The sequence below is a fragment of the Acipenser ruthenus genome, unplaced genomic scaffold (assembly GCF_902713425.1).
Source record: "Acipenser ruthenus unplaced genomic scaffold, fAciRut3.2 maternal haplotype, whole genome shotgun sequence".
NCBI classification, from domain to species: Eukaryota; Metazoa; Chordata; class Actinopteri; order Acipenseriformes; family Acipenseridae; genus Acipenser; species Acipenser ruthenus.
In genome coordinates this window covers 28,590-56,491 of record NW_026708843.1, presented here as the reverse complement: position 1 = coordinate 56,491, position 27,902 = coordinate 28,590, and the positions used below count along the sequence as shown (strand labels likewise).

At 41.6% G+C, this 27,902-nt stretch overlaps 1 protein-coding gene across 3 annotated transcripts; it reads right to left on the bottom strand.

Annotated features, from left to right (window-relative positions):
- Nucleotides 1–2,130: 2,130 nt before the first annotated feature.
- LOC117410144 (SLAM family member 5-like) lies at nucleotides 2,131–22,324 on the bottom strand. Of its 3 annotated transcripts, none has more exons than XR_009328092.1 (6): nucleotides 22,200–22,324; nucleotides 11,793–12,122; nucleotides 8,850–9,098; nucleotides 7,271–7,397; nucleotides 6,186–6,265; nucleotides 2,131–3,718 (listed from the first exon to the last, which is right to left on the bottom strand). XR_009328092.1 is itself a non-coding variant. In XM_059021868.1 (6 exons), the coding sequence occupies exons 1-6, from the start codon at nucleotides 22,249–22,251 to the stop codon at nucleotides 3,623–3,625; spliced, it is 930 nt and encodes a 309-aa protein (XP_058877851.1). In that variant the 5' UTR covers nucleotides 22,252–22,324; the 3' UTR covers nucleotides 2,131–3,622. The 3 variants fall into 3 exon arrangements, 2 of the variants coding, with proteins under 2 accessions (XP_058877851.1, XP_058877850.1); XM_059021868.1 differs by having other exon boundaries at nucleotides 7,275–7,397; XM_059021867.1 differs by lacking the exons at nucleotides 2,131–3,718; nucleotides 6,186–6,265; nucleotides 8,850–9,098; nucleotides 11,793–12,122; nucleotides 22,200–22,324 and adding an exon at nucleotides 7,747–8,840 and having other exon boundaries at nucleotides 7,274–7,397.
- Nucleotides 22,325–27,902: the final 5,578 nt, after the last annotated feature.

The window sequence follows — 27,902 nt, the reverse complement described above, 5'->3', positions numbered from 1 at the left end:
TACAATGCTTCCCTATGCTTCACCAGACCTCTCTGTGCTTTACAATGCTTCCCTATGCCTTACCATGCTTGATGTTTTTACTGTGGGAGCCCTTTGTAAGAGCTAACCTATGCTTAACTACCCCAGGCCAGCAAATATGATGTCATTGTATTGCTGTCAACTGGGGAAAAACATACAGAAATACAATATGGTTTGATTTCAGACAGCTGTTCAGTGGCGTGATGAAAGAAAAAAACAACACATTATGAATTATTTACACATATATAAGGCTTGTTTTCATGGTTCACTTTTGATCACGTGACCTCCCGTTAAATTTATTTTGAGCCGATTCTGTTTCCTAATTAAACTCAGAAAAACAACATTAATCGCTCATCGCTGATCCTAATTCATTTTTGCACAGTCGCCCAGTTTAACAGAGTGCTTTATTACACTTTGCTGTGTCTTTACTATGGAAACTCATACACGGGTAGCACTACCAGTTAAATGTGTTTATAGAAGAGACAGCTGTGTGTAATACACTGCGAAGAAACCAAATAATATACCAGGATATTCATGTCCGTTTACTCTGTCATCACCGTGGATAAACAGACATATATCATGTGAATAATACAGATGACACAACTCGTTTACAAAGTTACAAACAAACACAAAGCAGACACTTTAACAAACAAAACTGAAAATACAATATTAATAAAAAAGAACAGGTGGATTTTTTTTTCTTCCCAGAACACCCTGCAGTGTTTACCATAAACTGGTTCCGTTACCTGTCCCGTGATGTCCCGATCGCAGGGACAGAACCCAGGACCGCTCAGAACCATCAAAGCAAAACACCAGGAAAGAGGGATTGAAAACATTGACTTGAGTCTTCATTGAAACTCCCGCTATAATCCTGATCTAGCCTTCAACAGCTTTCAGATTGTAGACTGAAAATGTGTTGATCAATCGTAGTGGAGCAAATGTCTTGGTAATCATATGAGAGAATGCACTGGTCATGTTGACCCAGTTTGTGGAGGTGACATAAGTAGAGTTGCTATGGCAACTTGGGTTTAGAATGATGGAAATGACAACGCGTGTGCAGGAATGTATGGGGAAAAGAAAAAATATGGTCTCGTTGTAAGAGAGAGTAGTTAGCGGTTGGTTGCACTTGAACGGCTGAATATCTCGTTTCTATGAACATTGAAGCTCCATTTCGAGAGGGGATGTAACGAAACTAAGTGATTAATTAGAATTGGTACCTTTTTATGAACTATACTTAATATTAGTTTTAGGAATGACGGCTTTTATTTAAGCTTGATTTAATAATTAAAATAATGGGTTAGGAAATTGGTTTATCAGTGTATCTATATAACTGGTTTATGGGGTAGTTGAAGGATTGATGCTGGATAATTAATTGTTGTTTGTAATTCAGTTGAGGAATGGTTCATTTTGTATAATACACTGAGAACAGTTTATTGATGAACAAATATCCGTGATACACCAGGTGTGGCAAATCAACTGATAATTTGTGACTCTGCAGCTGATGCATAGTTCACACACCCTAGTCTCTGTAAGTCGCCTTGGATAAAGAAGGCGTCTGCTAAATAAACAAATAATAATAAACTCCAGACGTAGAGGCGACATGGACAGAGAAGCTCCCAGTACCTCCAGGATGATCGTGGACCATCATTGTATCAGTCTGAGGGGTCTCTCCAGGGGTTCAGGTAATCTCATCAGTTGTCTCTCTTAGCGGAAGTTACTGTATCTAAACACTGACTTTCAGTGTAGAATGTGACGTGGGTATTTGGAACTAATAAATGGGAAGATCTGAAACGGGGTCTGGTCTCCTCCTTGTAGCGTAATTCCACATGTATCTTCAATAGGGGCAGCAGTGTGGGGTAGCGGTCAGGGGCTCTGGACTCTTGACCGGAGGGTCGTGGGTTCAATCCCAGGTGGGGGACACTGCTGCTGTACCCTTGAGCAAGGTACTTTACCTAGATTGCTCCAGTAAAAACCCAACTGTATAAATGGGGAATTGTATGTACAAAAATAATGTGATATCTTGTAACAATTGTAAGTCGCCCTGGATAAGGGTGTCTGTTAAGAAATAATAATTCACTGCCACTCACAGTGAGAGAGGTCCTGAAGACTTGCTTTTATACTTAAACTTTTTAATATTATTTTAATCAATCAAAATCTTTATTTTATATAGCGCCTTTCATAGTGGACCTCCATCACAAAGCGCTTTACAAGAGAGTGAGGAACAATGCTTAATACATTAAATACAATGAAATACAGGACATAGCACATTCAATACAAACAGTAAAAAAAAACAATGCAGATACATTAAATACAGTGAGATACATTAATTACAAGGCTAGGATGTGAATTCTAGACATTGTGGATGCGTGTGTCACACAGAATCATAGGGATAAGATGAAATGAAAAACCTGAAATAGCAATTTAGACAGCAGATACCAGGCTTCTAAGAGATTTCATAATTGTATCAGGGTTGGTTTTAATTTTTCATTTGCAGGGTCTGTTTTATTGTTATAAATGTCCATACATTTTATTATTCATAAACCACACGAGATCATTGCTTATGTCTTATTGAAACCGGGAACTAAAAAAGACAGATGGTGTGTGTCGGATTTGTTTTTATAACAAAAACACTGACAGTAAAGCATTTTGCAATAAAACAGCCCACGGCTTTTGGCATCAACAATTACAAAGATAGAAAGTACTGGAAACTTCACTGCATTCTGTGTTAACTCCCTGGTTTATCTCCGTTATCGAAGGTACTTTTTTGTAGCTGTAGTGCAAAAGGCAAATATTGATAAATTGCCTCAGCACATGAAATCATATTTTAATTGCTAATACTGTATGCAATTATACAGCTCTGCCCAAAAATTTTGCATCCCTTAGAATTTTAGGATTGCAGCGTTGAAAAAAAACAACCTATATGAACATTTTGTAATATGTTAACAAGGGAACATTATTCAGCAGCTTTCATTGGACTCTATGAAGCTGAGGGAGTTCATTCTATATAGAGGGGGTGGAATTCAATATGTTAACAAGGGAACATTATTCAGCAGCTTTCATTGGACTCCTGTGAAGCTGAGGGAGTTCATTCTATATAGAGGGGGTGGAATTCAATATGTTAACAAGGGAACATTATTCAGCAGCTTTCATTGGACTCTATGAAGCTGAGGGAGTTCATTCTATATAGAGGGGGTGGAATTCAATATGTTAACAAGGGAACATTATTCAGCAGCTTTCATTGGACTCTATGAAGCTGAGGGAGTTCATTCTATATAGAGGGTGATGCTGCTAAACATTTGGCCAGAGCTGCACATTGAAGGATTCAAAACTAAATATTGCACATATTTCAAGAAATGTGTGCTGCAAATGACAAGCGTTGCTAATATTCTGCCCAGCATTTTACATACGAGTTCACGCACATACAGGACTTTAATACTGATGAATGAACTTCGACTAGAGTCCCGTGAACTTGGACCTAACTCACAGTTGTGTTGCCAGAGCTCATAAGAGGTAAGAAAACAGATCTGAAAACCTCAGCTGTTTTTTTTTTTTTAAGAGAATGGGGTTTAAACTCCCGCAGAACAGTAACCGTCTCCTTCCTGCGTCAGCACGGTGCATTCTGGGAGCTCGGTGGCTGGAGTTCGTAGTATATGGTCATCTGTTTGTCTCTCGTTTGATCTTCAGACCGTTCTGTGTGGTTCTGTTAGGGATGGAAAGCAGGAAAGGAAATCTGCAGTGTCTGGTATTGCAGTTAACATATATAGACTATACAATTGTTTTGTTTTGTTTTTTCAATACAGTTAAAGACCGCTTATAGTCTGGCAGACTGTTAATCGTCATGAAACGCTGTTTCACAAAACAAAACAAAAAAAACGCTTTGAAATGTGGTCTGCGTTCAAACAAACAAGATTCAACGTCTGTTTGCCAGACTCCAAAGTCTAACTACCAGGTTCAGAAATACTAAAAGTAATGTAATAAATTCAAATGGCAAACGTTTCCGCTAGAAGTCTTTCTCAGCGTCTTCAGTGTAAATTCAACGGCAAACGTTTCCACTAGAAGTCTTTCTCAGCGTCTTCAGTGTAAATTCAATGGCAAACGTTTCCATTAGAAGTCTTTCTCAGCGTCTTCAGTGTAAATTCAATGGCAAACGTTTCCACTAGAAGTCTTTCTCAGCGTCTTCAGTGTAAATTCAATGGCAAACGTTTCCACTAGAAGTCTTTCTCAACGTCTTCAGTGTAAATTCAATGCGAAACGTTTCCACTACAAGTCTTTCTCAGCGTCTTCAGTGTAAATTCAATGGCTAACGTTTCCACTAGAAGTCTTTCTCAGCGTCTTTAGTGTAAATTCAATGGCAAACGTTTCCACTAGAAGTCTTTCTCAAGGTCTTCAGTGTAAATTCAATGGCAAACGTTTCCACTAGAAGTCTTTCTCAGCGTCTTCAGTGTAAATTCAATGGCAAACGTTTCCACTGGAAGTCTTTCTCAGGCTGGTTTGTGTAAAAATGCTACAGTAATTGATATTTGATAGCGTTATATCTAGTCAGTCTGCCACACCATTTTCCACGTGCATACAGAACATATAGAGCATGTCTTTATTCTTTCATGCTGGTCTGCTTTCTGACTCATACCCTAATGGCTCCCAGACTTTCCTGAAAGTTTATCTCATGGTTTAAATAGTTTATATTGTGCTTTCAGGGGGTTCCATTTCTGCCTTCAGCTTTAACGCTATTAAGTTACATCAGGAAGAGTGTCTTAAATATCAAAGACAGACGCTGACAAAAGGCTGATTCAGTGTCTGGAGACTGAGTCATTAAAAATAAAGCTGTTGGGCTCCCGAGTGGCGCATCCAGTAAAGGCGCTCCTCGCAGGATGTGCCCTATAGCCTGGAGATCGCTGGTTCGAATCCAGGCTATGTCACAGCTGACCGTGACCGAGAGTTCCTAGGGGGCGGCGCACAATTGGCTGAGCGCTGCCCGGGTAGGGAGGGCTTAGGTCGGCAGGGGAATCCACGGCTCACCGCGCATCAGCGACCCCTGTGGCCGATAGGGCGCCTGTGGCTCTGCAGCGGAGCCGCCAGATCTGTGTTGTCCTCCGGCACTATAGGTCTGGTAGCATTGCTGTGGATCTGCAGTGCGAAAAATGACGGCTTGGAAGGAGCACGTTTCGGAGGACGCGTGTTTCAGCCTCCGTTTCCTGAGTCGGTGGGGGGGTTGCGAGCGGTGAGCCGGGGATACAGATAATAATTGGGCATGCTAAATTGGGGTGAAAACCGGGGTAAAAATAATTGGCGACGACTAAATTTAAAAAAAAATAAATAATAAAAAAAAAATAAAAAATAAAAAAATAAAAAAATAAATTAAAAAAAAAATAAATAAATAAAAAAAAAATAAAGCTGTTATCTGTTTCAGAGAAGGTCACATTCTTTCAAAAAAAGAAAAAAAAACGTTTTTATAAACTAAGTTTCGTGAGCAGCGTCTCACAATCTAGTGCCCGTTTTATGAAATATATTATAAAAGAGACACCCAGCACCCCACAGATCAGCTGATATAAAACTGAGGTACAGGGAGAGGAGGGGAGACAGGGGAGAGGAAATGATAGGGGAGGGAGTGAGAGGGGAGAGAAGAGGGGAGGGGGAGACAGGAGATATGGGGGAGAGGAGATGAGAGGAGAGATGGGAGAGAAGAGGGGAGAGAAGAGGGGAGGGGAGGGGAGAGACAGGGGGGAGATATGGGGAGAGGGGAAAGGAGATGACAGGAGATGAGAGGAGAGTTGGGAGAGAAGAGGGGAGGGGGGAGGGGAAACCGGAGAGGGAGGAGGGGGGAGAGGGAGGGAGTGAGAGAGGAGAGGGGAGGGAGGGTCTGTCATGCAAAGAGTGCAAGAGAATGAAACACACTCTCAGCACGATTAGAGAGAGAGAGAGACGCCCGACACTTAGACCTATTTAAAATGAATGAATTACATTAACGTATTGAATGTGTTTCTGTAGACCCTGCTGTGTGTAAACATTTCAAAGGCTTTGTGGTTGACACTGAGTGTGAGATCTCCTCTCAACTGAAGGCTTCTGTGTGGACTCCACACATTTGAAATGGATTTGCTGCCCGTCCTGTGTTTCGAATCTAACTTTGGTCTGGCTTCCACGGTCTGTTATCTGTCAAAAGGGGTACTGACCTGTCCATTGCCAGTAGGAGGCGCTGTGCTCATAATTTCCGAGTACTCGATATCACCCGAGTTTCTGGAAGCCTTGCAACCTTTTAAAACAAGAGAAGGACTATGAAAATAAGAATCATATTCCTGCAGACAGGAGGGTGCAGGGAGTTCAATCTGACATGTTGAAGCTGACACCCTGGGATCCTTCAAGAAGCTGCTTGATGAGATTCTGGGATCAATAAGCTACTAACAACCAAACGAGCAAGATGGGCTGATTGGCCTCCTCTCGTTTGTAAACTCTCTTATGTTCCTTGCATGAAAAACAACCTAAAGTATGACCAACTTTTAAAATCAGGGGTAAGCAACCTTGGCTCTTCCAATCCATTCCATTGCAGGTTTTTGTTCCAACCAGACCCTTCATTATTTAATTGGCCTCCAACAGGGTGAATACAATAATGAAGGGTCTGGTTGGAACAAAGATCTGCAATGGAATACATTGGAAGAGCCAAGGTTGCTTACCCTTGATAAAAAGGGATAAAAAGTTAGTGTAGGAATTTAGTGACACATCTTTCAATTCACTTAAGGTCAAGAAAATACCATTTATTGAAGAAAAAACACAGACTGAGGAGGAATGCTGGCAAACATTTTTTCATAAAAAGATAAACTACTAAACATGTGTTTAAATTTAATTACACAGTCAAACATATTTAAATATATACATTCTCTAACTTGCTGAAGAAGGTCCTTCATAAGTTTTTATCACAAATCAGACAAGGGCTGCTCTAGATCTGCATAGACAGACAGACAGACAGCCTCTCCACACACCCCAAGATACTGATCCTCTCAGTGCTAAGGAATTACCTTCGCAAGTTTCATCACACTTGACTGATAAATAAGCCCACATCTTTGCCACACACACACACACACACACACACACACACACACACACACACACACACACACCATTTGCAATCGCTAGTGCTGAAGAAAGTCTGAAGCAAGTTTCATCCCAGTCAGAAACCCATTCTCTCTGGGTCTGTGAAACTCGAAAGCGTGGTATTTGTAGCACATCGTGATAAAGGAGGTTTCAACTATAAAACAAGTACCTGCCTTCTTTCTCAACAGCTTTCTTCCGTCTCCTGAGATACACTGTGATGATCAAAATGCCTGCCAGGACTCCGATCACAGCGAGCACTATCCCAGGAATCGAAATGTGACTCCTCGGGGCATCATCTGAGGACCAAAATAAACAAACATCCAGTTAATGTATAAAGAGCCTCTCTTCCACCCCCTCGCCTCTCTCCTTGTCCATGGTGCATCGATCTTGAGAACTCTTTCAAATCAATCTCACAACCTGATACAAGGCATAACAGTGATCTTACCTACAGTATTCAGGAATTAGCCTGCTGTGCAGGGCTGTCTATTGTGATGCTGGAAGAAAATGGACAGGTTGGAGAGGTATTAAAACTGATAAACTGTCTAAACAAATACTTATCTTTACCACAATAATGTGAAGGTGCGTCACAGTGATGGTCTGATTGCTGGCAGGGTTGCTATTGCTGAGAAGAGTCAGGAGGCTTACCTTTCTCATCACAGTAATGTGAAGGCGTCACAGTGATGGTCTGATTGCTGATGAGAAGAGTCAGGAGGCTTACCTTTCTCATCACAGTAATGTGAAGGTGTGTGACAGTGATGGTCTGATTGCTGATGAGAAGAGTCAGGAGACTTACCTTTCTCATCACAGTAATGTGAAGGTGTGTGACAGTGATGGTCTGATTGCTGATGTGAAGAGTCAGGAGGCTTACCTTTCTCATCACAGTAATGTGAAGGTGTGTCACAGTGATGGTCTGATTGCTGTGAAGAGTCAGGAGACTTACCTTTCTCATCACAGTAATATGAAGGCGTCACAGTGATGGTCTGATTGCTGATGAGAAGAGTCAGGAGGCTTACCTTTCTCATCACAGTAATGTGAAGGTGTGTCACAGTGATGGTCTTGTTGCTGTGAAGAGTCAGGAGGCTTACCTTTCTCATCACAGTAATGTGAAGGTGTGTCACAGTGATGGTCTGATTGCTGTGAAGAGTCAGGAGGCTTACCTTTCTCATCACAGTAATGTGAAGGTGTGTCACAGTGATGGTCTGATTGCTGATGAGAAGAGTCAGGAGGCTTACCTTTCTCATCACAGTAATGTGAAGGTGTGTCACAGTGATGGTCTGATTGCTGTGAAGAGTCAGGAGACTTACCTTTCTCATCACAGTAATGTGAAGGTGCGTCACAGTGATGGTCTGATTGCTGATGAGAAGAGTCAGGAGGCTTACCTTTCTCATCACAGTAATGTGAAGGTGTGTCACAGTGATGGTCTGATTGCTGTGAAGAGTCAGGAGGCTTACCTTTCTCATCACAGTAATGTGAAGGTGTGTCACAGTGGTGGTCTGATTGCTGATGTGAAGAGTCAGGAGGCTTACCTTTCTCATCACAGTAATGTGAAGGTGTGTCACAGTGATGGTCTGATTGCTGATGAGGAGAGTCAGGAGGCTTACCTTTCTCATCACAGTAATGTGAAGGTGTGTCACAGTGATGGTCTGATTGCTGTGAAGAGTCAGGAGGCTTACCTTTCTCATCACAGTAATGTGAAGGTGTGTCACAGTGATGGTCTGATTGCTGATGTGAAGAGTCAGGAGACTTACCTTTCTCATCACAGTAATGTGAAGGTGTCACAGTGGTGGTGTTGTTGCTGGCAGGGTTGCTGGCCACACAGGTGTAGGTAACATTGCCCCCTTGCATTTCCTGCGAGATCTCCAGTTCTGTTGTGTTCAGTGGCTTCCCATCTCTCATCCAGGACACGTTCACTTCACTGGCGTTTCCCACAAAGCACAGCAGAGTGCAGCTCCTGTTAGCTGAATGGATCTGCATAACCTGAGGCTCTGGAACTGGGTCTGCGGAAGGGAACAAAACCCAACCATGAATGATACAGAAAGGGGCTTCTTTATATCCTCTCAGTATTGGAGTTTGTTCCTGTTTAGTATTAGCGTGTGTTCACTGTCATTCTCTACTGAACGTTCTGATGAGCTCATCATTATTATCATCACAGAGAGGTCTGGAAAAGCATAGGGAAGCATTGTAAAGCACAAAGAGGTCTGGTAAAGCATAGGGAAGCATTGTAAAGCACAGAGAGGTGTGGTAAAGCATAGGGAAGCATTGTAAAGCACAGAGAGGTATGGTAAAGCATAGGGAAGCATTGTAAAGCACAGAGAGGCGTGGTAAAGCATAGGGAAGCATTGTAAAGCACAGAGAGGTGTGGTAAAGCATAGGGAAGCATTGTAAAGCACAGAGAGGTATGGTAAAGCATAGGGAAGCATTGTAAAGCACAGAGAGGTATGGTAAAGCATAGGGAAGCATTGTAAAGCACAGAGAGGCGTGGTAAAGCATAGGGAAGCATTGTAAAGCACAGAGAGGTGTGGTAAAGCATAGGGAAGCATTGTAAAGCACAGAGAGGTATGGTAAAGCATAGGGAAGCATTGTAAAGCACAGAGAGGTATGGTAAAGCATAGGGAAGCATTGTAAAGCACAGAGAGGTCTGGTAAAGCATAGGGAAGCATTGTAAAGCACAGAGAGGCGTGGTAAAGCATAGGGAAGCATTGTAAAGCACAGAGAGGTCTGGTAAGGCATAGAGAAGCATTGTAAAGCACAGAGAGGTATGGTAAAGCATAGGGAAGCATTGTAAAGCACAGAGAGGTATGGTAAAGCATAGGGAAGCATTGTAAAGCACAGATAGGTCTGGTAAAGCATAGGGAAGCATTGTAAAGCACAGAGAGGTCTGGTAAAGCATAGGGAAGCATTGTAAAGCACATAGAGGTCTGGTAAAGCATAGGGAAGCATTGTAAAGCACAGAGAGGTGTGGTAAAGCATAGGGAAGCATTGTAAAGCACAGAGAGGTCTGGTAAAGCATAGGGAAGCATTGTAAAGCACAGAGAGGTCTGGTAAAGCATAGAGAAGCATTGTAAAGCACAGATAGGTCTGGTAAAGCATAGGGAAGCATTGTAAAGCACAGAGAGGTCTGGTAAATCATAGAGAAGCATTGTAAAGCACAGAGAGGTCTGGTAAAGCATAGGGAAGCATTGTAAAGCACAGAGAGGTCTGGTAAAGCATAGGGAAGCATTGTAAAGCACAGAGAGGTCTGGTAAAGCATAGGGAAGCATTGTAAAGCACAGAGAGGTCTGGTAAAGCATAGAGAAGCATTGTAAAGCACAGAGAGGTCTGGTAAAGCATAGAGAAGCATTGTAAAGCACAGAGAGGTATGGTAAAGCATAGGGAAGCATTGTAAAGCACAGAGAGGTATGGTAAAGCATAGGGAAGCATTGTAAAGCACAGAGAGGTCTGGTAAAGCATAGGGAAGCATTGTAAAGCACAGAGAGGTCTGGTAAAGCATAGAGAAGCATTGTAAAGCACAGATAGGTCTGGTAAAGCATAGGGAAGCATTGTAAAGCACAGAGAGGTCTGGTAAAGCATAGGGAAGCATTGTAAAGCACAGAGAGGTCTGGTAAAGCATAGGGAAGCATTGTAAAGCACAGAGAGGTCTGGTAAAGCATAGGGAAGCATTGTAAAGCACAGAGAGGTCTGGTAAAGCATAGGGAAGCATTGTAAAGCACAGAGAGGTCTGGTAAAGCATAGGGAAGCATTGTAAAGCACAGAGAGGTCTGGTAAAGCATAGGGAAGCATTGTAAAGCACAGAGAGGTCTGGTAAAGCATAGGGAAGCATTGTAAAGCACAGAGAGGTCTGGTAAAGCATAGGGAAGCATTGTAAAGCACAGAGAGGTCTGGTAAAGCATAGGGAAGCATTGTAAAGCACAGAGAGGTCTGGTAAAGCATAGGGAAGCATTGTAAAGCACAGAGAGGTCTGGTAAAGCATAGAGAAGCATTGTAAAGCACAGAGAGGGCTGGTAAAGCATAGGGAAGCATTGTAAAGCACAGAGAGGTGTGGTAAAGCATAGGGAAGCATTGTAAAGCACAGAGAGGTGTGGTAAAGCATAGGGAAGCATTGTAAATCACAGAGAGGTGTGGTAAAGCATAGGGAAGCATTGTAAAGCACAGAGAGGTGTGGTAAAGCATAGGGAAGCATTGTAAAGCACAGAGAGGTGTGGTAAAGCATAGGGAAGCATTGTAAAGCACAGAGAGGTCTGGTAAAGAGTATCAACACACAAACCATGGTAAACTATAGTAAATGCATAATATTATCATGGGGGGGGGAAATACTACAACTGTCTTTACAAACATACACAAAATGATGTATGCATAGAAACTATTCATCAAAACAACTGCAAACAAAAACTGAATTTGATTCTAAAAAAAATAATAATAAAAAAATATAAAGTTCATTTGACTTTAAAAAAGGTAGACAGTTTGTCCACCCCCCCCCCCCCCCCCCCCCCCAACTGTAGTTCCAAAAGTGCGATGAGAAGCGAAATACATTGAACGACAAATGTTTCAAGCAGTCTTCAGTTTAATTCCTTTTAGCAGGTCTTGATTCAGGACTATTCATTGTTTTCAAGCTATGGATCAAACAGTTGTAGTTTCAGCTGGCTTGGTGAAAGAAAGTTAGTTTCTTGGCGTAAGAAAAATGTAACACTTACTGTAAACAGACAGGTAAAATCTCTTGTGAAATATGTTCCTCACTGTCTCCACTTGGTAGATCCCGCTGTCTTCTGTGTTTAAATGATGAATCTGCAGGGAGCCAGTGTTCATGTTTAACTGCAGTCGTGATTTAAATCTCTCATCAAAATCAGTCTTAATCTTCCCTTCCTGAAGTCTTGCTATAGGGCTATCTGGACCTGCAGGACCGTATCTCCAGTGAACCTCTATATCCGGCTGCAGGTTTGGGATTACCACAGGGAAAGTGAACGATTCCCCCACAATCCCCTTCACCTGCTGGCCTCCAAGCTGAGCTGCAGACAGGCCAGGTCCTAAAAACGAAAAGATTAGACCGGTTTAATGCTTTTGCCTGGAGAATCATAACAGCCCTATATGCTCTGCGGCATAAAGTCCTGACCAGAGAGATCCCACACGATCACACAATACAACACGGCAGTCATGAGATGCATCTTCATTGTAACTTCATTGTGATTGTAACAGGATCGAACTGGACCTACAGAATCACAGAACGCAGCCGCGCACCGAGGATGAAGGCAGTATCTCAAAGCGCTAGGTCTTCATCAAACGCAAACCAGCAAGTCACATGACCCCAGTGTGGCGGGCATAGGGCAGAGGTCAACGTGAAGGGTGATGATAGATTCTGTACTTCATAACATTCAAATACAAAACTCGATTCAGCAACTTGAGCAAACTTAAGACCAGTGATCATGTTAATAAAGCTAATAAGAGGTGAGAGAATGGATTTTAAAGATGGTCAGCGCTCCTTTAAAGGGAGGTGCCGGTGATCGTGTTAATAAAGCTAATAAGAGGTGAGAGAATGGATTTTAAAGAGGGTCAGCGCTCCTTTAAAGGGAGGGGCCGGTGATCATGTTAATAAAGCTAATAAGAGGTGAGAGAATGGATTTTAAAGATGGTCAGCGCTCCTTTAAAGGGAGGGGCCAGTGATCATGTTACTAAAGCTAATAAGAGGTGAGAGAATGGATTTTAAAGATGGTCAGCGCTCCTTTAAAGGGAGGGGCCGGTGATCATGTTAATAAAGCTAATAAGAGGTGAGAGAATGGATTTTAAAGATGGTCAGCGCTCCTTTAAAGGGAGGGGCCGGTGATCGTGTTAATAAAGCTAATAAGAGGTGAGAGAATGGATTTTAAAGATGGTCAGCGCTCCTTTAAAGGGAGGGGCCGGTGGTCATGTTAATAAAGCTAATAAGAGGTGAGAGAATGGATTTTAAAGATGGTCAGCGCTCCTTTAAAGGGAGGGGCCAGTGATCATGTTAATAAAGCTAATAAGAGGTGAGAGAATGGATTTTAAAGATGGTCAGCGCTCCTTTAAAGGGAGGGGCCAGTGATCATGTTAATAAAGCTAATAAGAGGTGAGAGAATGGATTTTAAAGATGGTCAGCGCTCCTTTAAAGGGAGGGGGCAGTGATCATGTTAATAAAGCTAATAAGAGGTGAGGGAATGGATTTTAAAGATGGTCAGCGCTCCTTTAAAGGGAGGGGCCGGTGATCATGTTAATAAAGCTAATAAGAGGTGAGAGAATGGATTTTAAAGATGGTCAGCGCTCCTTTAAAGGGAGGGGCCGGTGATCGTGTTAATAAAGCTAATAAGAGGTGAGAGAATGGATTTTAAAGCTGGTCAGCGCTCCTTTAGAAAGTAACTTCATGAGTTCCTTCTATAATAAAAGAATCATTGCTTTAATACATTTTCACATATTGTATTGGAGTAATGCAAGGTCCTATCTCATTGATTAAATCCTTTGACCACTCCCTTATTCCTGTTCATACAAGTTAAAGCACTATGAATCCACCGCTAGGAGTTTCTGATTGTATGATTTAGCCGTACATACAAACAATTGAATGGGTAAGCTTTGGTATTTATGGACAGCAGTGTGGAGTAGTGGTTAGGGCTCTGGACTCTTGACCGGAGGGTTGTGGGTTCAATCCCAGGTGGGGGACACTGCTGCTGTACCCTTGAGCAAGGTACTTTACCTAGATTGCTCCAGTAAAAACCCAACTGTATAAAACAATCAAATGGGTAAGCTTTGGTATTTTTATATACTCCATTGCTTTCAACCTACATTTTGTAAAAAGAGTGGGCCAGTCACTGCTAGCATATCTAATTGAATCACTTCTGAATCAGAGAGAGGTTTTCATTCTTTCCAGACACACAGTCATTTTCTTAGATTTCTCAGATTTCTCAGATCGTTTGAAAAGATCGAGGGGGGAAAAAACTGACTCAACAGGAACATTTAAAACCCCTAGACACACCATCATGCTGAATCTGTCGAATCATCTGTGGGAATGCAGGTACCCAGTCCTCATAGCTGACTTATTCGGTGGGAAATTTTCTGCAGTTTACAAAAAGCGAAATCCAAACATTTGAAGAGTGGCGATTAAAAAAAATTCTTTCCATGAACTGAAAGGCTTCCACCATCCGCATCTTAAACCATAAAAAACAAATAAGTCAAACACATGTTTAACCCTTCATCACCCAGCACCTGACCCGATCAGAAACTCAAAACCAGAAGAAACTGACAAAGAAGTCAAGTTAGCAGAGAAACGTGTTAATGCCTTCGCCTTCCAGAACTTATTATTATTAATGAATCATTTGGCAGACGCTTTTATCCAAAGCAACTTCCAGAGACTAGGGGGGTGAACTCTGCATCATCAACAACTGCTGCTGCTGCTGCTGCAGAGTCACTTCCAATAGGAGCTCGTTTGTTTGACGTCTCATCCTGAAGGACCGAGCACAAGGAGGTTCAGTGACTTGCTCAGGGTCACACCCACACAGGGAGTCAGTGGCTGCTGCAGAGTCACTTCCAATAGGAGCTCGTTTGTTTGACGTCTCATCCTGAAGGACGGAGCACAAGGAGGTTCAGTGACTTGCTCAGGGTCACACACACACACAGGGAGTCAGTGGCTGCTGCAGAGTCACTTCCAATAGGACCTCGTTTGTTTGACGTCTCATCTTGAAGGACGGAGCACAAGGAGGTTCAGTGACTTGCTCAGGGTCACACACACACACAGGGAGTCAGTGGCTGCTGCAGAGTCACTTCCAATAGGAGCTCGTTTGTTTGACGTCTCATCTTGAAGGACGGAGCACAAGGAGGTTCAGTGACTTGCTCAGGGTCACACACACACAGGGAGTCAGTGGCTACTGCAGAGTCACTTCCAATAGGAGCTCGTTTGTTTGACGTCTCATCTTGAAGGACGGAGCACAAGGAGGTTCAGTGACTTGCTCAGGGTCACACACACACAGGGAGTCAGTGGCTGCTGCAGAGTCACTTCCAATAGGAGCTCGTTTGTTTGACGTCTCATCCTGAAGGACGGAGCACAAGGAGGTTCAGTGACTTGCTCAGGGTCACCTAGTGGCTGAGCCGGGATTGAACTGGGAATCAAGCCCCTTTCTCTAACCACTGGACTAGCACACTTCAAACACTCAATCAGAAACTCAAGCCCAACAATATTAATATGACGTTAAAATGAAGAAGAAAGCATGGAATTTGACGAGATCTGGATACCATGCGGGCGCAAGCATTATAATGTGATGCAAGGATTTTGCCTTCACTTAGGCAAGAGCTGACCCTCCAAAAACTTTCTTACAAGGTGCAAACCACTGTAGAAGCGAGTAACTAAGAGCTGTGTAAAAGCAGAGACCTGTCATTGGCTTCAGGGTGGCTGCTGTGGTACCCTTCCTGATGCAGCGACGTTTGGCTCTTGTGGAGGAGAGGCAGGAACACGTTCAGAGGAGAAGGGCAAGATGAGGATTATCTTCACTGTGCTTTGAGAAGGGGGCTGGTTCATTATCTTCACTGTGCTTTGAGAAGGGGGCTGGTTCATTATCTTCACTGTGCTTTGAGAAGGGGTCTGGTTCATTATCTTCTCTGTGCTTTGAGAAGGGGGCTGGTTCATTATCTTCACTGTGCTTTGAGAAGGGGGCTGGTTCATTATCTTCACTGTGCTTTGAGAAGGGGGCTGGTTCATTATCTTCACTGTGCTTTGAGAAGGGGGCTGGTTCATTATCTTCACTGTGCTTTGAGAAGGGGGCTGGTTCATTATCTTCACTGTGCTTTGAGAAGGGGGCTGGTTCATTATCTTCACTGTGCTTTGAGAAGGGGTCTGGTTCATTATCTTCTCTGTGCTTTGAGAAGGGGGCTGGTTCATTATCTTCACTGTGCTTTGAGAAGGGGGCTGGTTCATTATCTTCACTGTGCTTTGAGAAGGGGTCTGGTTCATTATCTTCTCTGTGCTTTGAGAAGGGGGCTGGTTCATTATCTTCACTGTGCTTTGAGAAGGGGGCTGGTTCATTATCTTCACTGTGCTTTGAGAAGGGGGCTGGTTCATTATCTTCACTGTGCTTTGAGAAGGGGGCTGGTTCATTATCTTCACTGTGCTTTGTGAAGGGGGCTGGTTCATTATCTTCACTGTGCTTTGAGAAGGGGGCTGCTTCATTATCTTCACTGTGCTTTGAGAAGGGGGCTGGTTCATTATCTTCACTGTGCTTTGAGAAGGGGGCTGGTTCATTATCTTCACTGTGCTTTGAGAAGGGGGCTGGTTCATTATCTTCACTGTGCTTTGAGAAGGGGTCTGGTTCATTATCTTCTCTGTGCTTTGAGAAGGGGGCTGGTTCATTATCTTCACTGTGCTTTGAGAAGGGGGCTGGTTCATTATCTTCACTGTGCTTTGAGAAGGGGGCTGGTTCATTATCTTCACTGTGCTTTGAGAAGGGGTGTGGTTCATTATCTTCACTGTGCTTTGAGAAGGGGGCTGGTTCATTATCTTCTCTGTGCTTTACTACACTGTGCTGTGTTTTTACCAGGGGGATACCAAAGCAGTAAACTTTGAGAAGAGGGGCTGTTATGGCCATCAATAGGATTAAAACTGCAGCTGTAGTTGCACTGAATTGATTAAAGGGGCTGTTTTTCAAACATCAAAGGATTTGCAAAACTCGGATACCTATTGCCTGAGTCTGACTCACAGCTAACCACACAGGGTCTTAAAAATAGAGGAAGTGTCTCAACTCCAGCACAGCGGTGACCACGCGTGTCTCTCCGTCTCACGCTATGACACGCGGTTTTCCGATGCTACAAGAAATGTGAAAAGCCAGCTGACCACAGAGCAGCAGAGAAGCAGAGAAGCATTTGATAATGGATACTATCTGTTCTCCAGTAAATAATCGAGAAGCCTTTATTATTAATATCCCAGCTTCTGATCATATTTTATTCTCTGGTTCTCTAGTTCGTTATTTTTAAATATATATATATATATTCCTGGGGTTTTACAAAAACTACAGGTTGGTATTTACTGATTTTTTTTTCAGCCAAAACTTGTCACAAGGCAAGCATGTGAAACTACTTGTTTACATTGGATTAGATACAGCTGGAATAGTAAATTTTCCCCTCCAAGGCTTGTGTAGAGAGTTTCAATGTGATGCGGATCTGTCTGTTGGTTTAACACACGGATACAGAGTGACTTCACCAGCTTCACATGGTCTGCATTCAGAGAAGACAAACAGGTGAGACACTTTTCTGACTGTCCCGCATTATTTAACCCCCCCCCCGATATTTACATAGAAAACCCTGGGAAAATGTATTTTCACCCATATTCATCAGTTTTTTTGTTTGTTTGTTTTGTTTTTCTGTCTCCCTTACTAAACTGATCAAATCAAAGAAAATTCCCTGAGATTGAAGTAAGGCTCCATACTATAAGTTTAATAAGACACACCTGAGCTTGTTACCTAGACACACTGGGGCTGATCAAGCTGGTAGTAAAACCTGGACTGGGTGACACTGCTGTGGGATAGGAGTCTTTATCTGAATATGCTTCCAGCTTTTCCTGTAATGGGAGACCAGTGTGTGTGTGTGCACCAAATTGACAACTTTGCAGCCGTTTTGACAAGTGTCAAGTTATTACGATACACCACAGCTCCTGATCTTCAAAGATGGCTTTGAAACTATTAGTGCGGTACCATGTTCTTCAAATTGCGTGGAGGAGGAACCCAGTCTTGCGACCTTAAAGAGGCCCTTCCTGCTTAAACGTGTAAGGATTTTTGGCTATGTATTTCTGTGACCTTGTAGCTCTTTTAGCTTGGTAAGTGAAGTGAGTATCTGTTTTTTTCATAACTGAGTGCAGCTGTGACCTCGTTACAGATTTTGTTTTCGCAACAATTATTTCTGCTTAATAAGTTGTTTTCAGTTTATATACAAACCACTTGAAACTGGTTCTAAAACGACTTACTAAGTTTCGCAGAACACATAATAACACGCTATTGGAACGCATAGGCTTTTTCTGATAAGCATGGCACAAGCTCTTACTGTTTCATTAGCTTTTGTTCCTTTTCATTATACAACTCGTTACTTATGCTTCCCATTTAAATGATAAAGAAATCAACTGTCTGTAAACACTGTGTGATTTTTTTTCCTGTGTTTTAATGTAAGCTCTGAATCAACGCCGGGTTCGTGAAGTCTTAAAATCAAGCTGTGCATAGCTGGTGCACATTTGCAATCGCCAGCCTTGTCTTTCGACCTTGTGATGTGTGGGTACAGCGCTGTCCTGGCTGCGAGAATTGAACAAACCTCACAGCATTGTTCTTAAACTTCTTATCTGGGTTTCTGCTGACAGTGGAGAAGAAACGCAAATGTAGCTTTCTTTTAATTACGTCCGCTAGCTGTATCTCTGTGCCGCACGAAGTAATTTCTGAGCTCAGAAACTAACATCTCCACTCATGCTGGCTCAGAAACGACACCCTGTGAGGTCTACCCAGATGCTGCATGTGTCCTTTTAATTTGCTTTGTTCCTGTTTTGCATTTCTGAATAAACTGTTTTTGATTGACTTTACCTGAAGGAGATTCATAATTATTTATTTTTGAGAAGAACAAGATGAAACTGAAACTCTCCACGCAAGTATAAGGCTATTGCTTAATTGCTTAATCGTGTGTGATTTGATTACAGGTAACTTGCCATATAACATGTTAGGGCAGCAGTGTGGAGTAGTGCTTAGGGCTCTGGAGTCCTGACCGGAGGGTTGTGGGTTCAGTCCCCAGTGGGGGACACTGCTGCTGTACCCTTGAGCAAGGTACTTTACCTAGATTGCTCCAGTAAAAACTCAACTGTATAAATGGGGAATTGTATGTAAAAATAATGTGATATCTTGTAACAATTGTAAGTCGCCCTGGATAAGGGCGTCTGCTAAGAAATTAATAATAATAGTTAAAATATGGTTTTATGAATAATGAAAGTACTCAGAATGAAAATGTGATCTGGTCCTGGCAGGAACAAACAATGCATTTTGACTTCAGAGTGTTTTGTGTCTTTCAATAAACGCCTCAAGTTTGACGAAAACTATCAATTCAGCAATTTTCATTAATTTTTCATATGCAGTCCATGTTGTTTTGGAAAAAACAAGCAACAAAGGATTTTGCTCTCAACGCAGAGAGAGGGTATGTCAAACATAAATTGTTTTACAACAAAGGCTGGATAATTACCATCTGGTCTGGTTACATGTTTGGTCTAAAAAAATAACACACACAGAAAAAAAAAACCCACAGACAGAGACACGCACACCTGCAGGCAGACAGAGCCTCTGTCCATCTTAAGAGACATTCTACACCAGTTTCAGACGTTTGTGATACATCAAGGCTCCTTTCCCATTGTCTGACTGCAGATGCGTGTATTTTAGCAAGAGGCACCGAGGGTTTTCAGAACTGCATCAATTGCTCGTTAGAAGCGATTCTTTTATTTATTTATATATATATATATATATATATATATATATATATATATATATATATATATATATATATATATATATATGTATTACAATCTATTTTTTAAAATTTGAGAGGTACAGCAAAGTGTAATAAAGCACAGAGAGGTCTGGTAAAGCATAGGGAAGCATTGTAAAGCACAGAGAGGTGTGGTAAAGCATAGGGAAGCATTGTAAAGCACAGAGAGGTCTGGTAAAGCATAGGGAAGCATTGTAAAGCACAGAGAGGTCTGGTAAAGCATAGGGAAGCATTGCAAAGCACAGAGAGGTCTGGTAAAGCATAGGGAAGCATTGTAAAGGACAGAGAGGTCTGGTAAAGCATAGGGAAGCATTGTAAAGGACAGAGAGGTCTGGTAAAGCATAGGGAAAAATTGTAAAACACACACACACACACACACACACACATACAAATAAAAATAACCTTTTGGAATTTGTTTTCGATTTACGTCTATGACGCTACTATCTGTTAAGCGATGAATTAGCTATTTGGGATTCAAGGGGAAATCTGTAACAGGGGAATCTACGCTGGCCGAGAAGAAGCTTCTCGTTTAGAAGTCAAATTTTATGCCAGAAATTACAGCAATAGTTTTTTTTTCTTCTTTTTTGTATTTTATAGATGTATCTCAGAAATTGATTCTGTAACGAATATGATCTGCTATACTAAAGCAGCAATCCGTTACAATGAAACAGCCTATATAAAAGAGTTTGAATAACGGCGCTGTATAAAACAGAAACAAATGCCCAGGTGTTAGATTTTCTTTGTAATTATGGCAACATCAGAGCTTTGCTTTACCCAAAACTTGTCTATAAAACAAACCGACAATACAAACTACCAGCCCTGCTAATTAACTCACTTATTGTGGGACTCTGTCTGTCTGTCTGCAGCTTTAATGAAACGAAACTCTTTTCAGAATTATTATTATTATTTATTTCTTAGCAGACGCCCTTATCCAGGGCGACTTACAATTGTTACCAGATATCACATTATTTATACATACAATTCCCCATTTATACAGTTGGGTTTTTACTGGAGCAATCTAGGTAAAGTACCTTGCTCAAGGGTACAGCAGCAATGTCCCCCACCTGGGATTGAACCCACGACCCTCCAGTCAAGAGTCCAGAGCCCTGACCACTACTCCACACTGCTGAATGTAGTAAACTAACACAGACACCAAGAAGAAGGGATTAAAGCAAATTAACCTGCTTTCATCCATAATAATAACCTCAAATGAAAATAGCACGTCATACAATGCTAGGTTTACCTAAGGTCGTGTATCTTTGAGGAGTGTAATGTTTTAAAGCAAATGTATGCAGTACACACACGTTTGTGTGTGTGTGTGTGTGTGTGTGTATATATATATATATATATATATATATATATATATATATATATATATATATACACACAGAGAGAGAGAGATAGTAGATATATATATATATATATGTCAATAACGTTTTGTTGAATTGATCTGATTTTTTTTTTTTCTAAGGTAAATTGTATAATTCATCCAGCAACGCATCCCTTAGTTTTAACACCACGAAAGAAAGAAACAGGGAGACATGGCAAATTCCCTCCTCTCTATAAAAGTATATTAACAAGCGTTATTAACACGCGTCAAAACAACAACAGTGTGAGGCAAAATGAGTTACAATATATTCAAATTAGGTTCGGGTTTTTCAATACAATATTACAAATAATAACCGAGTTAGGCGTAAATGATAAACCTCTGATTGCGCGATTTATAAATTCAATGCTGATATCGGCTCTTAGTTATTGGTACGTCCCATGCAGAGCCTTGAAAGTCAGCAATAGTATTTAAAATTTTACTCTGAACTCCACTGGGAGCCCAAATACAGCGTTGTTAAGACTGGAGTAATATGATCAGTGAATTTGGGTTTAGTTAAAATTCTAGCCGCTGAATTTTGGACGTATTGTAATTTTAAGAGTTTTGAGACACCATTAAACAAAGCGTTACAATAGTCTATACGAGAAAAAAAAAAAACGAAAGAATCAGCTTCTAATCAACTTTTAAAGGATGCATCCAATTCTTGATATCACTTAGAGAATATTTCTATCGTAATACTAGTACTGTCTGTCCTCCATTTTATCATCCAGCTTGTATTAGCTTTTGTATTATTGTCAGCATGCGCTACAGAAGAGATATTCTGCAATACGATTTAAAGCGCGTATTTGCTATATCTTGAGTACTTTTTTTCCTTCTTAGTAAAATATATTTTAAAACGAACAAGCCATGAAATATATATATATATATATATATATATATATATATATATATATATATATATATATATATATATATATGTAATTATATTACCGCTACGGCATATTATATTTCGTGCTTGTGATGAAGCAGACTTGAATCGAGCACCTAACATAGTCTCACTTTAAGAAACATCCCATTTCGTTTTAATTGATGATAATCGCGTGTTATATTTGACAGGTTTTAATTTTTAGGTTTGACAGTTTCGTAGCCACTCCGATGAATTAAGACAAACGGAAAATATCTAGGGCGAGTCATCACCTTTAAAAGAGAATATTGCAGAGCGTTTAGTTAAGACGGGACCGTTATGTCCTTATCCTATCCTATAAGATAAAAAACTCACCATAAACCGCCATGAAACAGAGAAAGCGGATTCCTCTCCAGCTGTACTCCATGGTTTTAAATGTGCCCTTCTTCGCATTCGACAGAGTAGAAAAATGTATGGTCACTCCGCTCGGAGCTTCATCACTGTTGTGTGTTCTGTAGAACCTCCCTTTTAGCCCCCCCCAACTTATTCATAATGTGCAAGGGGGGGGGGGGTGGTCTTAGGGTCTGGCAAAACTGCTCGTGGTTAAACATCACTTTGAGTTCCGAACCGATTATTATTATTTATTTATTTTAAAAATGTATTTTTATTTTTCAGGTGTGGTAAAGCATAGGGAAGCATTGTAAAGCACAGAGAGGTCTGGTAAAGCATAGGGAAGCATTGTAAAGCACAGTGAGGTCTGGTAAAGCATAGGGAAGCATTGTAAAGCACAGAGAGGTCTGGTAAAGCATAGGGAAGCATTGTAAAGCACAGAGAGGTGTGGTAAAGCATAGGGAAGCATTGTAAAGCACAGAGAGGTCTGGTAAAGCATAGGGAAGCATTGTAAAGCACAGAGAGGTCTGGTAAAGCATAGGGAAGCATTGTAAAGCACAGAGAGGTCTGGTAAAGCATAGGGAAGCATTGTAAAGCGCAGAGAGGTCTGGTAAAGCACAGGGAAGCATTGTAAAGCACAGAGAGGTCTGGTAAAGCATAGGGGAGCATTGTAAAGCACAGAGAGGTCTGGTAAAGCATAGGGAAGCATTGTAAAGCACAGAGAGGTCTGGTAAAGCATAGGGAAGCATTGTAAAGCACAGAGAGGTCTGGTAAAGCACAGGGAAGCATTGTAAAGCACAGAGAGGTCTGGTAAAGCATAGGGAAGCATTGTAAAGCACAGAGAGGTGTGGTAAAGCATAGGGAAGCATTGTAAAGCACAGAGAGGTCTGGTAAAGCATAGGGAAGCATTGTAAAGCACAGAGAGGTGTGGTAAAGCATAGGGAAGCATTGTAAAGCACAGTGAGGTGTGGTAAAGCATAGGGAAGCATTGTAAAGCACAGAGAGGTCTGGTAAAGCATAGGGAAGCATTGTAAAGCACAGAGAGGTCTGGTAAAGCATAGGGAAGCATTGTAAAGCACAGAGAGGTCTGGAAAAGCATAGGGAAGCATTGTAAAGCACAGAGAGGTGTGGTAAAGCATAGGGAAGCATTGTAAAGCACAGAGAGGTGTGGTAAAGCATAGGGAAGCATTGTAAAGCACAGAGAGGTCTGGTAAAGCATAGGGAAGCATTGTAAAGCACAGAGAGGTCTGGTAAAGCATAGGGAAGCATTGTAAAGCACAGAGAGGTCTGGTAAAGCATAGGGAAGCATTGTAAAGCACAGAGAGGTCTGGAAAAGCATAGGGAAGCATTGTAAAGCACAGAGAGGTCTGGTAAAGCATAGGGAAGCATTGTAAAGCACAGAGAGGTCTGGTAAAGCACAGGGAAGCATTGTAAAGCACAGAGAGGTCTGGAAAAGCATAGGGAAGCATTGTAAAGCACAGAGAGGTGTGGTAAAGCATAGGGAAGCATTGTAAAGCACAGAGAGGTCTGGTAAAGCATAGGGAAGCATTGTAAAGCACAGAGAGGTCTGGTAAAGCATAGGGAAGCATTGTAAAGCACAGAGAGGTCTGGAAAAGCATAGGGAAGCATTGTAAAGCACAGAGAGGTGTGGTAAAGCATAGGGAAGCATTGTAAAGCACAGAGAGGTGTGGTAAAGCATAGGGAAGCATTGTAAAGCACAGAGAGGTCTGGTAAAGCATAGGGAAGCATTGTAAAGCACAGAGAGGTCTGGAAAAGCATAGGGAAGCATTGTAAAGCACAGAGAGGTGTGGTAAAGCATAGGGAAGCATTGTAAAGCACAGAGAGGTCTGGTAAAGCATAGGGAAGCATTGTAAAGCACAGAGAGGTCTGGTAAAGCATAGGGAAGCATTGTAAAGCACAGAGAGGTCTGGAAAAGCATAGGGAAGCATTGTAAAGCACAGAGAGGTGTGGTAAAGCATAGGGAAGCATTGTAAAGCACAGAGAGGTGTGGTAAAGCATAGGGAAGCATTATAAAGCACAGAGAGGTCTGGTAAAGCATAGGGAAGCATTGTAAAGCACAGAGAGTTCTGCTAAAGCATAGGGAAGCATTGTAAAGCACAGAGAGGTGTGGTAAAGCATAGGGAAGCATTGTAAAGCACAGAGAGGTCTGGTAAAGCATATGGAAGCATTGTAAAGCACAGAGAGGTGTGGTAAAGCATAGGGAAGCATTGTAAAGCACAGAGAGGTGTGGTAAAGCATAGGGAAGCATTGTAAAGCACAGAGAGGTGTGGTAAAGCATAGGGAAGCATTGTAAAGCACAGAGAGGTCTGGTAAAGCATAGGGAAGCATTGTAAAGCACAGAGAGGTCTGGTAAAGCATAGGGAAGCATTGTAAAGCACAGAGAGGTGTGGTAAAGCATAGGGAAGCATTGTAAAGCACAGAGAGGTGTGGTAAAGCATAGGGAAGCATTGTAAAGCACAGAGAGGTCTGGTAAAGCATAGGGAAGCATTGTAAAGCACAGAGAGGTCTGGTAAAGCATAGGGAAGCATTGTAAAGCACAGAGAGGTCTGGTAAAGCATAGGGAAGCATTGTAAAGCACAGAGAGGTCTGGTAAAGCATAGGGAAGCATTGTAAAGCATAGAGAGGTGTGGTAAAGCATAGGGAAGCATTGTAAAGCACAGAGTGAATTAGCCCACTGTCTGTACTGTTTTCATGAAGGAATCCTAATTCGCTTCATGAAAATGGTGCATCTTTTCTTCAGGATGATGTGAAATGAACAAAAGTAAGCTGGGTTTTGAATGAGCAATTAAACTTAGCAGCAGCATGTCAGAGGAAACCGCTTGTATTTCTGAGAATGTGTGGTTAGAATCGGCCTGCTCTAGCGCTGGTTTTCAGAGCTGGTCATTAACACAGGAAAGGCTGAGTGCGGTCTTCAGCAATAGGTGTGAAAAGCAACAGAACTGTGCAGCGCTACTTCGTTTGCAAACCCAGTGCAGTACCAGCCGTGCTTTGACTTGTGTAGTACACTTGCTGACCAATATTAATCGTGTTTTAGGAAGACATTGAGATAATTCCTGCCAAAAGTGTATAAATGGGTAATTCTATGTAAAAATAATGTGGAAAAAAAAATTATGTAATTGTATGTAAAAAATAATGTGCTATCTTGTAACAATTGTAAGTCGCCCTGGATAAGGGTATCTGCTATAATAATAATAATAATAATAATAATAATAATAATAATAATAATAATAATCTGGTTAATTCTGAAGACTTTTAGTTTTATAAAGCTCTCAAACCAGGGTGTAGCCATTATTAACCTTCATAAATATAGATATCCTTTTGACTGTGTATTCCAAAAACACTTTAAGAGTGTGCACAATAACTCATTCTTGTAAGACAGCGATAAGACTTCAGCATGTTTAATATTACTGTATGTATGTGTGCTGGACCAGTCTCCACTCCAGCACTGCTCAAATGAAATAAATCGAACAGCATGAACAGACGGGACGTTGAAAAGAATTGTGGGATATGTGGGATCGAGTCATAGAAGCAAAGGTATATTTCAAGGTCTTAAAACGACATTTCCCACAATTTCTTTCAACGTCCCGTCCCTGCCTATTGGCTGAGCGTCGCAGAGCTCAGGGGCGGGGCGGGGCAGGGGCGGCACATTCAAGTTTCAAACTGTACAGACAGACTCATAGCATTTCGCTTATTTGGTTTTAAGTTACTAACTGTCTCTGTTGAACCGAATACTGTTTTGTTTTTAGCCGTATTTTTATTTTCGTCGGCAGACGCGCTCTGGATGGAAGCACAGCGCTGACATGTCATTTCCTAAAATTATATTAAGCGAGGTTTCGGGTAAATATTTATAGAAAAAAGGGAGTGTGTATTTTAGCACTAGTACAAGACCGGTCCTTCTACGGAATTAAAACAAATGGACTAAATTAATTGTTTCGCAACAATTTAATTGCTCTAAAAGCAAACAAGATTATCCATAAACTAAGGTTATCAGTGTGGAGTAGTGGTTAGGGCTCTGGACTCTTGACCGGAGGGTCGTGGGTTCAATCCCAGGTGGGGGACACTGCTGCTGTACCCTTGAGCAAGGTACTTTACCTAAATTGCTCCAGTAAAAACCCAACTGTATAAATGGGGAATTGTATGTAAAAATAATGTGATATCTTGTAACAATTGTAAGTCGCCCTGGATAAGGGCGTCAGCTAAGAAATGCATAATACTAATAATGTTCACAGAAAATAAATATAAAAAGAGAATTTCGACAAATGTTGTCGCTGCAGCAGTGTGGTTAAAAGTGAAAACGTTAACCAAGTAACTTTTTTTTCCCAGAAAGCAGAAATGTTAATCTGTTGACGTTTGTCTCGTCGCACTAAGAGGTCCTTGGATCAGACCGCGCGAGAAAAACAAAAAAAAACGAGGCGAGGTGTAGCGGGTGCTAGCTGTTAAGTGAGTTTCATCACTGAGAGAATGTGGCAGGTGTAATCGATTAACTGCATTCAATTTGGATAAATCGTTTCATCTCGTTACCATTTTAAAGGGCCGTCTAAAGTGAGACACGGGGATGCAAGGCTGCGGGAATGTCGGCTCCACGCGTTTGTTTGCGAGTATACCCGGTGAATGGAGGTAGAGTAATCGTTTTGAGCTTTCTTTTGGTCTAAACCTGTTTCGTGCAGTTAAAGCAGTGTACAGCGTGGTTGTAATCAACCTTGTACCTGCTGTGTGAAAAGTTAAGCTGATGTGGTATTTGACAGTCATTACAGTAGTTAAGCTTATAAACGTTTTGAAATGAGTTCTGAGCGTCTCGTTGCACGCTACCTGTTAAGAAGGGAAACGCGCACTTTCTTAACTTAAATTACTTAAAGGGGTAGACTATCTTCAGAGTTAATTGGTATCCATGGTTTCCACTTGTCACTCTCCAAAGTGCCACAGAAGAAAACTGACTGCGAGATAAAACTATGAAAACAACACGCTCGCAAACCGGGACCAGTACCTCCGTATAACAGAACCGAATTTAGAGAGCCCGATCAGACTCGTGAGACCTCTAGCGGACACATTAAAAATGACACCTAATAATTCAATATGTTAACAAGGGAACATTATTCAGCAGCTTTCATTGGACTCTATGAAGCTGAGGGAGTTCATTCTATATAGAGGGGGTGGAATTCAATATGTTAACAAGGGAACATTATTCAGCAGCTTTCATTGGACTCTATGAAGCTGAGGGAGTTCATTCTATATAGAGGGGGTGGAATTCAATATGTTAACAAGGGAACATTATTCAGCAGCTTTCATTGGACTCTATGAAGCTGAGGGAGTTCATTCTATATAGAGGGTGTGGAATTCAATATGTTAACAAGGGAACATTATTCAGCAGCTTTCATTGGACTCTATGAAGCTGAGGGAGTTCATTCTATATAGAGGGTGTGGAATTCAATATGTTAACAAGGGAACATTATTCAGCAGCTTTCATTGGACTCTATGAAGCTGAGAGAGTTCGTTCTATATAGAGGGTGTGGAATTCAATATGTTAACAAGGGAACATTATTCAGCAGCTTTCATTGGACTCTATGAAGCTGAGAGAGTTCGTTCTATATAGAGGGTGTGGAATTCAATATGTTAACAAGGGAACATTATTCAGCAGCTTTCATTGGACTCTATGAAGCTGAGGGAGTT

Bases quoted from the DNA above. Each gene is read 5' to 3' on its own strand.
- LOC117410144 (XM_059021867.1), bottom strand. From the start codon at position 8,783: ATGAGAAAGGTAAGCCTCCTGACTCTTCACAGCAATCAGACCATCACT.